Consider the following 14,486-nt stretch of genomic DNA (forward strand, 5'->3'; position numbering starts at 1 on the left):
TGTTTGGAAAAAAACTAAAATTGTATCATTTGCATGAAATGTGTCTTTGAATGCAAAAAAAAAAACATTTAGGGAAGAAACTACTAGCACATGGCATACAGTGGAACCACAGACTTTGTTTTGTTTTAAATTATCTTAATTCTCTAAGGAGTGAAATTAATACCAGCCACAAGCCAGTGCTCATGAATCCCGTTCTAAGAGCCTTGCGAAATTCGAGAGCGGCTGTTGATATTCAGATTTAAGAAAAAGTTAGTTTCCTTCCTTGATCTCAGTGGGAGTGAGTGTGAGCATCAGACGGCTTCTCTTATTGAACCGGCTTCTGTTAAGACTTTGCAGGACTAAGATCATCGACGGGCATTAGACGAATGATGAAAGAGATAAACACGTATTCCCATGCCGTACATAGTGCAAACATCTTTCATCCACCATGGCCAAGTTTATCTTATGCAGATGAAGGCAACACAGGCGGCAAGATAGTGTGATGCAAGACACAAATGCACTGAAAGCATTGGACAGTACTTGTTTGATGAGGTGTTTTCTTGTGGGGGATGCCTCACACCACTTTGATGCATCTTGCTTTGAACATTGGTTGTAGCTGGAGAGTGAAAAGAGGATAAGACGGCGTTTTGTGACAGTTCTGGAGCACCTGCTGGCCCTCATACAGTACTTACAAACCTCCTAGTAAAAAAGGAGGTAACAGGATACAACAGGCAGCCAAAATAAACATGAATGCTACAGATTTATTTTCTCCAGTTGTCTAAAATCTGATAGCACAGTTGTGAAATGTAGGCGTCAGTGGAGCCGAGGCCATAGAAACACACAGCAGGGACACATCTGGAGCGTCATATTAACTTATCGCTGCCAGTGTGTTCAGGTCCCTCCCCCTTCTTTAGAAGACGTGGGCGTGGTCTGAGGGTTGAGAGTGAGCGGTGCGATTCGCCGAGGTGGATTGTAAAATAAAAGCGTGCTCTGGATTTTGTGGGAGAATGTGAAGTCTGTCGATTCTGGGCCATTTCTGCCAATCTCAAATTATTATCCACACCGATACACATTCTGAACAAAGGTAACATCCTTTAAACGCCTTCGCTAAGGCCTTATGCACTGAAATCAAACGCTGGAGTTCAAATATGTTGTGGACTGCATTGAGGTAGTTAAGGGGTGATTCTGAATTGTAACGCTGAAGTGCACTGACTATAATGCATTTATTTTAGTCCGAGCAACGTCTGTCTTCTACTTCATGTGAATGCTAACGCCCTGTGAAGTCTCACCTTCCATTTAAAACTGGTAACGCATAGTTAATGTTGGAATGTAGTGATTAAAAACTGTATGCAACTTCTACCAGAGTGTACATTTAGTTACAAACCATTCCTCTGCTGATGTACAATCCAAAAACAACCTCACACTTTTTTTTTTTTTGTTATTTGGTTTTCTGTGATTTGTTTGGGTGCGAGTGTCCCATTTGGTTGAGGTTTGAGAAGGTATGCTGCACTTAAAGGCCTCTCCTGCTGTTATTTAGAGCGCTTTAGAACCCAAAAATGACCATCGGACGCTCAGTCACTGAGGCACAAGCTCCAGCAGTGTTTAAAAATCCTAACCAAACGGTTCAAAATACCAGTATTCGTCACGATCAATATATTTCATTCAGTTCCTCGACTGGTGAAGGAGCATAGAATTCAAAACTGCACAAATGTACAGATCCTGTGGGTGTGCTGTGTTGCTCTGATGGTGTGTGTCCATGCTCGACAGCTTTGGGGGGGGGGGGGGAGACACTCACGGGCATGAATGTAAACTGCCAACATTTAAGGTCTGCTAAGGTTTGCTTTTTTTTTTAGTTTTACTTTACGACAGAGAGGAACAGGAGGAACAGCAGCTGTTGGTTCTTCTCATTTCGTGACTACACCACTTCATTAGACGTTAGACATTCTGTGTGATTGTAAATAGCCTTGTCTTTTTCTTTACGTATTATTGACGGCAACGTGTCATCCGTGCTGGTTTGAACCAATCCTGGTGGAGTTCATTTTTTTTTGTCTCAGAAGATGGCTGTCGCCCGGAATGTTCCACCTAACGAGGAGGGCGAGGGGTGAGGGAGGAATGTGCCACATTGGCAGTTGAATGGGGGGGTGGGGTGTGGGGGGGGAGGTCTGCAGCAACAGAGCTCCACAGCATGGACTCCCTTCTCTCTCTCTCCACCTCCGGTGAGGACTTTGCTCCGCTGTGGCAAACAGAAGGACTCGCTCTGGACTCAGGCCACAGGTGCCAAGAACACATAAGCACTTGTAGCACAACTGTGTCTTGTTTTGCTATTACAGTACAGATAGTTTTGATTTTTTACATTTCCTATGAAGAATATGGATGAAGTTTCTCTTTCTCCTGTGTTGTCGACTGTATGTATCGCCAGCATATATACAGGACACGATACTACTACGACCCGTGGCTCATTTTTGAGGTGAAAATTTGCCAAAGGTGACGGTTATTGCTGCATTTTTATTCCTCATGTGGCTATATTATGTTCAACACAGCCCTGTACTTACTTGGTTTTATTTGGAGAAAAAAAAATCCTGCCCACGTGCCATCTAATCAAGCAATAAATACAAAAAAAAAAAAAAAAATATTACACACCATCAACAATGATTTTATCAAAAACATGAAATGCTGCATTGACGTTTTCTCCCTTACTGCACCAGTTAGTGGCAGTGACCACTCATCACATGGGAGCCTGAAGAATGGTGATTGATTGTAAAAAGTTTCTGTTTTTTGTATTTTTCTTTACAAAGAGGTGTCAAAGACGTGTTTTTTTTTTTTAACTCAAAGTACACAGGTGTACTTCTGCATATTTGTACAGATGTCAATAAGGAAAATGGGGGGAAATGACAAGAGGGGGGGGGGGGGGGGGGGGGCTAATGGATGCTAAAGAATGAGCAGTTCAAGCAGACAGGAAAAAAAGATGGCGTCGCCACACTCTGAAAGTGCAATCTGCTGTAAGTCTCTTTCACTTGACCGCAAAGACTTCCGGTTAACTCGTACCACGGAGACATGCACTACAGCTTCACGACCGCCACGCCGTCAGTACAAAGTGAAAATAATCAATAAAAAAAAACACACGCTGCAGCTGCCAGAATCTCAACTCTCAATCACGTTGACTTTTCTCACTAGAGTCTTTTCTTTGAATCTGCAAGTTAGTTACTGTAAAGTTGTAAAGTATATTTTACTGTAAATAGCCTCTGGGGGGGGTCATTTTTACTCCTTTTGTAACAGAAACTGTGGATTTAAAATATTTAAAAAATATATATTTTAGAGATATTTACAGCACTAATAAAGAGATTCTACAGCGGTACAGGTGTCTGCATCTGTATTGCCTCATAACGATCCCACGCTGACTAAAGGCTGCAGCTTTCAGAGGGCGACGTAGCGCGCCATCTCCTCCACGGTGTCTCTGTCCCACTCTGACGGGTTCAGACACAGCCTTTCCTTGTCCTGCCTGTCTGCTTGAACTCTTCCAAGTCACCAGAAGAGAGCCTTAAAAACAGCGCTGTTAGCTTATATAGCACACACACACACACACACACACACCAGCTTTGAGTACCAGTGGCTCTGGACTGAGCTATGGAGCTATAGCGAGCTGCTTTAACGCAAAGGCTGCTCTCTCTGCCCTGGAGCCCTGTCATGGCTGTTGTCTGTTGCCAAGAAACCGACCCGCACAAAGCACAGCAGGGGGTTGATATGCAGCCACACTGTGGGGAGGCAAGGCAGGTCATGATAGAGGATGGAAGGAGGGATTGATAGATATACATGGATGGATGAGATGGATGGATTTAGGGGGGGGGGGGGGGGGGGTTTAGGAGAAGGGTGCTTTGGCTACGGTGAGGAATTTGGGAAAAGAGGCCCTCAGGCTTGTAAAGGAGAGGCAGTGGGGGAAAGAGGTTACAGTGAAAGAAAGAGAGGAAACGCAGGGTCCGAATTAAAGACACGATACTGATGTAGCAGATTTAGTGACGGTACTTGCGACGACCTGCTTTCTATTAGCTTTCAGTTCCCTTTCTGCCATTCCTTTGAGACAGACTGCTGTATTCCCACGACAGGATCACTATTATTACGCGATTATTAACCCTTTCTTTTTATACTGACAAACACCTGGTACACTGTATAGATGTAAAGATGGGGTTTCCTGCATTATGACGATGATTGAAACATGGATGTACATATATTGTTATCAATTAAACATGGTGATGCATTTAAGCTTTTATATGTCGCAACAGGAAACTGACTTCTTTCTTTCTTCACACACACACACACACACACACACACACACACACACACACAAACACACACACACACACACACACAGGTAACTTGAGATAAATATTAGATTTGAGGAGACAATCACAGTCTACTTACACATCTCACGGTCACCATGGCAGCTAGGGGAAGCTCATGCTGTTGCCCTTGACAACTGGAGTCTTCGGAGGGACCGGCTCCTGTTAATGGTACGGGTCATTAGAGTCAAATCAACTCAGTCATGAGCTCATTCGTCTTTAAAACAACACCAATGTTCAAGGCAAACACACGTTCTCCATCATGCTTTTATTTTGTTTATTCAACTAGAAGATAACTCAATCAGTAAGTCACGTCTTGACCATTTTAACGGCTAAAATATATAAAAAAAGAAGCTGGAGGTGGAGCTAAAGTGCAGTGTGAGCATCCTGTGTATAGTAAACAACTAAACAAGAGTTTAAAAAGCACTAAAAACAGCTTTATTAATGGTTTTACGTCCACACCTATACACTCCAAAAGAGCAGAGTGCCCCCTCTTGCACAGTCTCACGCTCCCCTCTCAGAGGGGGGACGGCCGTGCACCCTTAAACCAGGAACAATGAGAGAATAGAGGGGCAGATTTCCATAACACTGTCCCATCCGCTCTGCCACTGAACTGCTCACAGCGACCTGGTGACAATAGCTCCACTCGCATTCCCGTCAGCAGGTTCAACAGGCAAGGTGAAGGTCTGCTCCACTGTAAAGAGAAAGGAATGTAAATACATGACAGGACAGATGCCACCTTTGTGCCAACCTAAAAAGGTGGCAACTCCGTTAATTAGCAGCCAGCATGAGATGACATTTTAAATAGGTAATGGGGGTGAGGCTTTGTTAAAAGACCCTTTTTGCAGACTTAAAGGGTCTTAATTGGAGGACAGTATAAAAGGGGCCAGAAGAGTGCCGCTGTGGCTGCCAGAGACGAGGAAACTCGGTCAGTGTGCCTGGAAGCCGGTGGCTGTGAGTGTGCGGTGGGCGTTTCTTAAATGTGCGTTTGCTTGTGTACGAGCATTCGTGGAATGTGTGTATGTGTGTGTGTGTGTGTGACAGAGGCACCAACAAGACAAAGGGGAGAGTGGGGTAGAGCCGAGGGAGCGGATGAAAGATGAGCTGCTGGATGCACACGGCTGAGCAAAATTAGATCATCTGCTTTCAATCAGCTGAATGGAAAAATGGTGATGCTTATTAGAGAAAGCGTTCATGAAAATAGCACGACTTTATGGCATTAACGTACCAGAATATCTGCTAAATACGCCTGAGTTTTAAAAAATATTGCTGAGGATTAAGGATTAATAAAGTGGGTGAGAAAGGTCAGTGGGTTTAAGCTCCTGTAACAGACGATTTATTCAGCACGAACAAAGCAGGAAGACAATAAATACATGAAGTTTTTCTAGAACACAGTACACCATATTACAGGTATATGTATATATATATATATCAGCTCAACACCTTTGTTAGAACAACAAATTTAATGAACCAACAAATATCATGCTCTCAATTTCTCAAGAAACAAGGCAGAGAAAACAGCATTGATCTTAACAGGAGAGTGTGAAAACGAAGGAGGAGGAGGAGGAGGAGGAGGAGGAGGAGAATGATCTAGACTGTGGCTCCTGCCGTTGCCCTCGGATACGGATGGAGTGAAAGCAAAAGGAAGCTGCAGCTGCCTGGTTTCCATGGCAATAAGGATGCAGGACAAGCGAAGAGAACGAGGGAGTGAGAGAGATGGACCGAGCGGAAAAAAAGAGAGAGAGAATATGAGAAGGTAACGAGTAAGAAGAGGCAGAAAGATGATAACAAGAGGGAGAAAGAGAGAGCAGTGGAAGAAAAGTACAAAGAGGAGGTAAAAGGGGGGGGGGGGGTAGAGAGAGAGAAAGGAAGGGAGGGAGGGAGGACTCAATGAGAGGGAGAAGGAGACATTGTGGGGATATTTAGCTCAGACATGGATCCCCAAGACTTGCCACTGGAGACCGCCACCTTCAGGGGGACCTGTAAAACACACGCACACGCAAACTGATGGTGATTTAAAATCACAAATTAAAATGAAAGCTATTATTTTGAAACTCTTAAAAAAATAAAATAAAAAAACTGACACTATTATACGACTGAATCACTTTAACTTCTGGTTCCCTTTACACACCTGAAGATGGACTCCTAGGTGGTCTATGTGCTGAAGGGACTCCATGGTGCTCCTCACCAGTCCTGCACACCAAACAACATGTATGAATTATCATAGCAGTGCCCATGGCCAATGCATTGTGGGTAATGTAGGCACAGGTAAGCAAGCAAGAAGAACGTGTGAAATAATAAATGTATCCATCAGGAGTCAGACTTATATGAGTGCAAAACAAGCTTTAACGTCCAAAACTAATTTACTTTCTTTTAATATACAGTATTCTTCACTTTACAAATACATGGCGTCATAGGTACAGAACATTAGTGTCTTTGATACGAGTTATAACTAATATTGGAAGTTGCAAATTGACCTGCAAACTGATCCAGCTGGGAGACCTCCACCTCGTACAGAAGCTCATCGTGGAGCTGTGCTACCAGCCTGCAGTTACAAAACACATTCAGAGATACACAACACATCAACCACTGCGACGATTCCTTTAACTGCTACTGAAAATGTGGCATCTTCATTCGTCCCTCCTGTACTTTGCATCCTGCTCTCCCAACACACTCATTTAATTCTGGTATATTTTGGCTCCTGGCTTCGAGTGTGTTTACTCGAGCTAAATGTTTGGCGTGTAACAGCAGCGATGCTTTGAGAAAACTCAACGCTACAAATGGAGTTGGCTGGTAGAACAGTGAATGTGGTTCATGTGCTCTGGCATGCCAGACTCAGTCAGTTCCTCTTTACGACAGCACTGTGCCGGTGTGTTTTCAGAAGGGACTACAGAGTGAAGAGCCAGTGTGTACTTTGTAGTGAAGGAGACGGTGTTTGTAATGTGAGCGTCTTCAGTCAGTAGCGGCACGTTTAGAGGTTGTACCTGGCAGAGAGCGAGCTGGAGGAGGACACCAGGTTGAAGATTCTGATCATGGCCATCTTACAGAGATCAGCAGCAGAACCTGCACACACAAACAAAATCACACACACGTCTGCTGGAGTCCAGAGGATGAATGGAGTCGATGGATGAGATGTATGTTCAAATGATTTACAATGATTTTATCCACAAACAGCTCATTTCTGTCGACTCTCAGCCACTTCCTGATCATTAGAAGTGTAATATTCCGGTCACAGACCTGTCGGTCGTCCTACCTTGGACCACAAAGTTGACTGCCTGCCTCTCCGCCTGCATGCGGACGCTCCAATCGGACGAGTTGATGTTAGGGAGGGTCCGTCGACGGCCCATGATGGAGAGCACGTAACCTAAAGAAAGGTTTAAAAAAAAAAAAAAATCAATCGTCATCATTCTGAACACAATACATGTGCGGGTCGATCGTGCCTTCAGTCAACTTTGATCAAATCTGTCCATAAGGGCAACCGAGCTTGAACTACAGCTATGCCACTATATAATACTGTATATATATATATATATATATATATATATTATAAAATATGTTTTTTATTTAGAGTCAAACAGAAGCCAAATATAAGTTTAAATCTGAGGTGTCACAAGATAATTAACAGGTATGTTTACATTTTTAGACATTTTTCAGTTAAAGGAGGATGCTTGTTCAAAGCCAAGACAAGTCCAGGTCAAAAATAAGTAGAAAAACTGTCTCAAGCCTAAATCAACTGTGTGCACTACTTGTACGACTACGTTTCTGAACCATCTCACTCCTTCCAGTCAGTGCGAGTCATCCACAACGACACGCTGAGAGCAACTAAAGCCACAGAGTGACGAGAGGAGAAGAGTTTCATGAAAAGCCGTTCGTTGATAAAGCGTTATAGGTGTGTATGGTAACAGCAGGTTTACAATGACACAAGCGTACACACACACACACACACACACACACACACACACACGCACACCCTGTTATCCACATGATTCACATACAAAAGCAAAGAGAAACACCCCTCACATTCCCAGTACAGTCAAACAAACACACACGGGAAGGCAACACAAGAATGTGCAGTGACGTGATATGCACATTATACACAAACACACACATGATCAAATGCAGGTATGCCACACACACACACACACACACAGTGGACCAGTACATTCCAGCAGCTGGACAATGGAGCGGGCTTTGCAGCTAAATCCCTCTAGTGTCTCTTACTGTGAGGAAAGCCAACCAGGGCACGAATCCTGAATGACCCTCTTCCCAGAATACACACATACAATCACGCACACAAGCATTAAATGCATAGCAAATGAGCGCACAACAGATAAGTGACAAAGACAAAAACATTTCTGCTCGCTGTGAATTGACCCATGACACATGCGTTTGACCTTTTCACCAGGAATGTGACCTTTGTTCCCGGGCCCAGTGACAGGGATGTGAGGTCTACAACGTGCTCTCCTGCTGTTGACATATCTGGAAACAATTCGGAAAGGCGACCTCATCCCCTTTTAAGTTGATGAGGTTGAACTTGTTTGTGAAAGGTTGCTTAATTACATTTGACAGTGCGTGAGAGCCAGGGTCTGTGAGTGTGAGCACAGCAGGCTGTTTGCACATCTGTGCAGATCTAAGCTTCCCGTGTCTGCTGTGGCCTTGAGAAGACCTGTTCTCATCGCTGTGATTCCCCCTGTTGTTTAGAAAAATGTAAAATCCTCCTTCGCTCCTGGTCCTTGTTTTATCTCAGGCAGTCTTTACAAGTGAAGGTACAGCATTCATCTCCAGAGACGGGCTTATCCAGAGCGGTGGCGTTATCTCATTTTAATATCAAGGACTGCGGGTGTGGATCATTCAGAGGAGTGCGGCCATGGCTGCTATGTCTATGAGGGGATTATTTTGTAGTTTATATAATAAAAACTATCACAATAATCCGGTTTCAGTCCTCATCTTTGTCCCATTCCTTCTGTGTAGTTTCATTTGTATTCTCCTTCCTCCCTTATATCTACAGACGTTTTCCTCTTTTCTCCTCTCTCTGCTATTACACCCACACTGTGATCCTGACCTCACCTTCACGTTGAGCCTTTCCAATTCATTTCCTACAAATATGACAGTCGCTGAGGCTGCACTGTTCACCTCAGCGCTGCTCAGCCTGCCAAGCATCCAGCACAAAATATTGCCGTATCAAATACCAATCAACTACAGACTCAGGGAGGTGCAGAGTGGACATTAATGTCTGCTGCCTGAGTCACAGTACAGATAAAACAGCCAGAGAGTCTGGTGTGCTACTGTATGTCTCCAGAGGACTAGTTTATCTGTCAGCTACAGTACGTTTCTGCTGTGGAATGAAGGGAGAGACAAAAGGAAAAGAGGTATAAACAAGAAACAATGAGAACGAGTGAGAGAGACGAAAAGAGTGTTGGGACAAGCGGGGCGGATGAATCCCGGCACCGATGGGAGGATGGGAGGAGCTGAATTAAACCCGACTGTGTGGCGCAACATCACTTCCGCTGCAATCTGTGCGCAGCATTTTGGAGGAATGAGTCCATGACGGCAATGACTAAGCATCTGTACCTTCCTTATTACGGTAACAATTGGCTCCTTCTCACAGATTTCAGGAAGGCTACACAGCGACTAATTGGATTGGGGTGTAATTGGTTTATACTTAAACTGTTGTCTCTTTAAGTGCTTTTATTAGGATGGGAAAAGCAGATACAGAACACATAAGATAACGTTCAGATGGGCTTGGATACCAAGCCAGCATTGTAGAACTTTAAGCATTAACATTATATAAACCCCCTACAGTTGTCGTAAACGGGGATATTAGCTAAAAAGACCAAAACCGTTCTTTGCACCAGGCTATAAACCTGTTCATTTCTGCTGTATGTTAACATGGAGGTGTGTGGGGATAGACTCAAGTGGCCATTTAAAGAACTGCAGTTTTTGGCTCTTCCACGTTGGTTTAATTTCCTGAACCGAAGCTTTGCGGCTTGGTTTTAACCCAAACACTGGCCTCCAGGTTGAAGGATGGAGGATCTGTTTTGGCGCAGACTGACCTCATCACTCGGCCTGTCGACACTGGCCTCATGTACGGTGTGCAATGAGGGTTAAAGTGCAGACTTTACACTATTTTGTGTGAGCTTGTTTAAGTCTCAGGTGTGCTGTGTGGGCAGTTCAGTCCGAATATAAATAGTGTCCCGTCTGAACCATCAGCCCTGAACCCCCCCACCCTACACACACACACCTCGTCCCCGTCAAGTATTGACCCACGGCAGTTTGTCTCATTCCTGCCAATGCAAGCACATCTTCTTCTTCCTCAGCCAAACACACACAGGAACACAAACTCATAGAGAGCGTGGGTGCAGGCCCAAACCCAGACACACACACACAGACACATTTTTGCTATATTTGTGGGAACATTTAGCTGACTTCTGTTTGTAATCCTTAACATTAACCCTTAATTTCCCTTATCTTAACTTTGACCCTAATCTATAATCTTATAAATAAACATTTTGCTAGCTAGTCTAGATAACCTTGACGTAATGCTTCATGGGGGAGACAAAGGGGAATTTGAATGTACGCAGACCTTGCTTGTGGCACTGCTGGATGGTCCTCTGGATGAAGGCCTGGACGTCTCTGTAGGTCTGCAGGAAGCTGTCCTGGAACCGGCTGGCCTGCTCAGCACTCACCCCGAGGATCCCCGACAGACGCTCACGACCTGCAGAGAGCAAAATATGACTCACTTGTATTCAACTAGGCAAGCCTACATCACGGAGAGAAGTTACAAAGGAGACATTGATCAAAGAGATGCGATACAACTTAGTTAATTAGTGAGTTTAGGAGGTGGCCTTTGGACAGAACCAGGCTAGCTGTTTCCCCCTGTTTCCAGTCTTTGTGCTAAGCTAAGCTAGTCGGCTGCTAACGGTATCTTTAAATGGCATCAATTTTACTCATTTATCTCTTAAAAGGTAATTTCCTAAAATGTTGACCTATTTATTGAACATCAATATTCTGTGATGATCTGTATTGTGAATGACCTCATTGCTCAAGACCTTGAGCTGACAAATGAGCAACCAGTGAAAACGTCCTCAATCATGACTGATTGAAGAGTGTGAAGAGAGACGGGAGAGGCTGGAGGAAGAGAGGAAAGTTGAAAGGGGGCAAATGAACAGAGTACAGACTTCACCAGAGGGTACAAGAGAGGAAGAGAACCAAGAGCCTAATGAAGGGTGAAGGAGAGAGGAGACAGAAGAGGAAAAGATAAAAGGAGGGGGGACAAGGATCAGGGCAAGACTGCAAGAGCTGTATCTATGTGTGTGTGTGTGGTTTGGAGCTCTGAGGGGTGTGTGTTCATGATGTGTGGTTGGTGAAGAGTGTTGTCATGCCAAATAGCTGAGAGCTGGTGGGAGGGTTAGCAGTGCTGTGGAAAATGAATGTAGAACACTTGTATTCATACAATTTCTATGAGATATAGAGTAGATAATGATAAAATAGTTTTGTTTATTAAGATAACATAAAAATGTCGCTAACATGGTTAGCATTTTTGGAAAGTCAGCCTGAGAGCAGAAGATGAAGACATCAGAATAGATCTGAGTCGGCGTGTCTGTGTGTGGCTGAAATATGTCGTAACAAAAGGCTTGTTGTGTGTTTTTGTGTGACACTGAGCATGATATGAGTTGACTTTATGGAACAGGGACAGAGAACGAGAGGAGTTACCAGGGTGTAAGAATAAATCCACACACTATTATCTTTTGTGATAATGTATTGATTCTAAAAATAGTTTGCAGTCAAAGATATGTGGCAGAAAGTGGCTCACGTTGTACAAAAAGTTTTGCTCTTATGTTCTAGAGTATCTAGTCCCTCCGTCTCAAAACTACTGCAAAAACACTGTTGTCATGCTAGTTTGATTCTTTTTGTAAGGTCACTGAAGTCCTTAGTTGACAAAAATACTAATCTGTTTCCTATGATGTCATGAATAGAGCTTCAGTTGACCTCAATCGTTTCTATTTCTTTGCTTTTAATTATCCAACTGTATATGTGTGTGTGTGTGTGTGCGCTTGTGTGAGTATGTTTCTGTGTGTGTGTGCCCCCCCCTCCCTGGCCTGATTATTGTCTCGCAAAGAAAGCTTCCTTTTAGTATCTGGTATCCATGGCAATGCATCCTTTCCACGAAGAGCTGTCTGTCTCTGCTGGCCAGGAGTCCCCCCCCCCCCCCCCCCTCTCCCCCCCTCCATTACTCTCTGCTCCACCACCTCCCCCGTTCTTCTTTGCTTGTAGCCCAGGTTTCCTCTCTCACTCTCTCACTCCCTTTTACTCACTCCATATTTTCTCTGCATGTTTAGCTCTGACCTCCCCCCCCATGTCTCAAATTAATAGCTCGTACACATTTGCCTCCTTGGCTGTTGAAGGTTCATTGAGTTTCCTAGGACTGACTCATTCATCAGTGTGTATATGTTTGTTTTTCTCCCGCTGAGCTGTAGAAACACCACAGAGCACATCATCAGCTTGAAGAACATCACATTTCTTTTGAGCTCTTGAACGCACACTCGACCCAAAGGGAGCGATGGCCGCTGCGCTTTGTACTCGGAAGAAGCTGTAGCTCCACGTACGCATTGAAACCGGCCACTGGCAATAAAACCTGATGAAGAGTGCAGACTGCCCGTAAAAACCCTCTCTTCATCACACAGGTGAAAGCACATGTAAACACACAGCCAAACACACGTCCACACCTGGAGCATCTTAAACCCACCGCCAATGACTACCCCACTAATCTACCACGTGTGTGCATACAGTGTGTGTGTGTGTGTGTTCACCACAGCATGCACATACATGTGTGAGAAACATAAATGGGTCACCGAGAAGTATCTTTATGGGCCACATGGGCATAGTATACATTCATCTTCCCCGCTCTGTTTTTCTATTTTTATCTTCTCCCGCTCCTCCACTCATCCCCCCATCGCTGTAGGAATCAGGAATGAGATCAAAGCAGGAAAGAAATGCTGTCCCCAGCAGAAATCACCGGGGCGTCTTTGCGTGCGATAACCTAAATCTTGCGCAGGAAATTCAGTTTGTTTAATCTCTGAATTATCTCCTCTGATAACGCGTTTACCCTCTTCACACAATGAACCACTTGTGGATCTGAACCAGGTGCTAAATGACACTCAGACCCATTGCTTTGTCATTCTGAAACAATACAGGTCAATTGTCCTTCTGACTGATGAATATCCGTGTCTCCATTATGGTAAATCAATTACTAAATGCCTGTGTGTGCGTTTGTGCTCACCGGCCCCGTACACAACAGAGTAGACGATGCGTTTGGCGTGTTCCCGATCCTCAGACGTCACCTCACCCTCACTCACCCCCTTCCTGAGTGATAAAGATGAGAGAGACAGTGTGTGACTCTATGCTAAAGGAAAATATACAAACATACAGTATTTCATAGTGGGCCACAGAATAATGTAGAGGTCCTGGTACAATCCAAAATGAAGGTGTTTTGAAGGGAAACATGCCATTAAGGTCCTTGCTTGATAAAGTTTTAACATTTTCACTCATCCGATTAATATTTCCGACCCTTAGGGGAGGATTTCCACAGAGAATTGAGACAGAATAGTGTGGAAACAGTTGCAAATGCAAGTATGATGAATGTGCATGTACGATAAAAGTCTTGTTTGGATGTTACTCCTCTTTGATTGCTGTCTGGTGGGAAATGTGACACAGAGAGGTAGGAGGCCGAAGAGGACAGCAGGGATATGAAGGTTAAAAGGACATGAAGTAATAACTACATACAGAGACATGGGTAGAGAGACAGAGGCCGGGGTGGACGGGCGGAGACAGTTATGTAATGTGACTGGTAGTACTCGGGAGCAGACAGGGTGGGATGGAGCGTCTGCAAAGTGGCATTTCTTGAGGGGCTGACTGGGAGCTGCCACTGCTGATCAGTGTTGAGAGAATCTCCTGAGCATGTGGTTGATGGATGTAAACACACTGGATGTTCACTGCCCCCTGCTGGAGAGGCATTAATCCACTGGAGACTTGTTTAACTGCATGAAGTTAGGTCATCGGGTACAGGAAAAGAGGAAAAAAATTAAGTGAAATTAGCATGTTAAAAGAGGGGAGACAAATTGTTCGAGGAAGTAGAGAGAGGGCAAGAAAAAGACCAAAAGGCAGCGATGAAAG

The 14,486-nt window shown here is 44.2% G+C and overlaps 1 protein-coding gene and 1 long non-coding RNA gene across 3 annotated transcripts in view; both read right to left on the bottom strand.

Annotated features, from left to right (window-relative positions):
* The window catches only part of LOC142950918 (uncharacterized), a 29,026-nt gene extending 23,732 nt beyond the window's left edge, over nt 1-5,294 (bottom strand). The window contains exons 1-3 of one of the 2 annotated variants that reach the window (XR_012954532.1): nt 4,776-5,294; nt 4,396-4,475; nt 520-595 (exon numbers count right to left, since the gene is read on the bottom strand). This is a non-coding gene — a long non-coding RNA (uncharacterized LOC142950918). Of the gene's footprint in view, nt 1-519; nt 732-4,395; nt 4,476-4,775 lie in introns of those variants that run through there. The other variant, XR_012954533.1, reaches the window with a different exon arrangement.
* A 629-nt stretch (nt 5,295-5,923) lies between these two features.
* Nucleotides 5,924-14,486, bottom strand: part of poln (polymerase (DNA directed) nu) — a 29,896-nt gene continuing 21,333 nt past the window's right edge. The window contains exons 18-24 of the mRNA XM_076092205.1: nt 13,594-13,676; nt 10,897-11,028; nt 7,567-7,677; nt 7,298-7,376; nt 6,791-6,858; nt 6,445-6,506; nt 5,924-6,293 (exon numbers count right to left, since the gene is read on the bottom strand). Coding sequence (XP_075948320.1) covers nt 6,201-6,293; nt 6,445-6,506; nt 6,791-6,858; nt 7,298-7,376; nt 7,567-7,677; nt 10,897-11,028; nt 13,594-13,676 — 628 coding nt within the window. The 3' untranslated portion in view covers nt 5,924-6,200. The remainder of the gene's footprint in view (nt 6,294-6,444; nt 6,507-6,790; nt 6,859-7,297; nt 7,377-7,566; nt 7,678-10,896; nt 11,029-13,593; nt 13,677-14,486) is intronic.

The sequence above is a fragment of the Anarhichas minor genome, unplaced genomic scaffold, assembly GCF_050575085.1.
Source record: "Anarhichas minor isolate MPS153535 unplaced genomic scaffold, ASM5057508v1 ptg000016l, whole genome shotgun sequence".
NCBI lineage: Eukaryota > Metazoa > Chordata > Actinopteri > Perciformes > Anarhichadidae > Anarhichas > Anarhichas minor.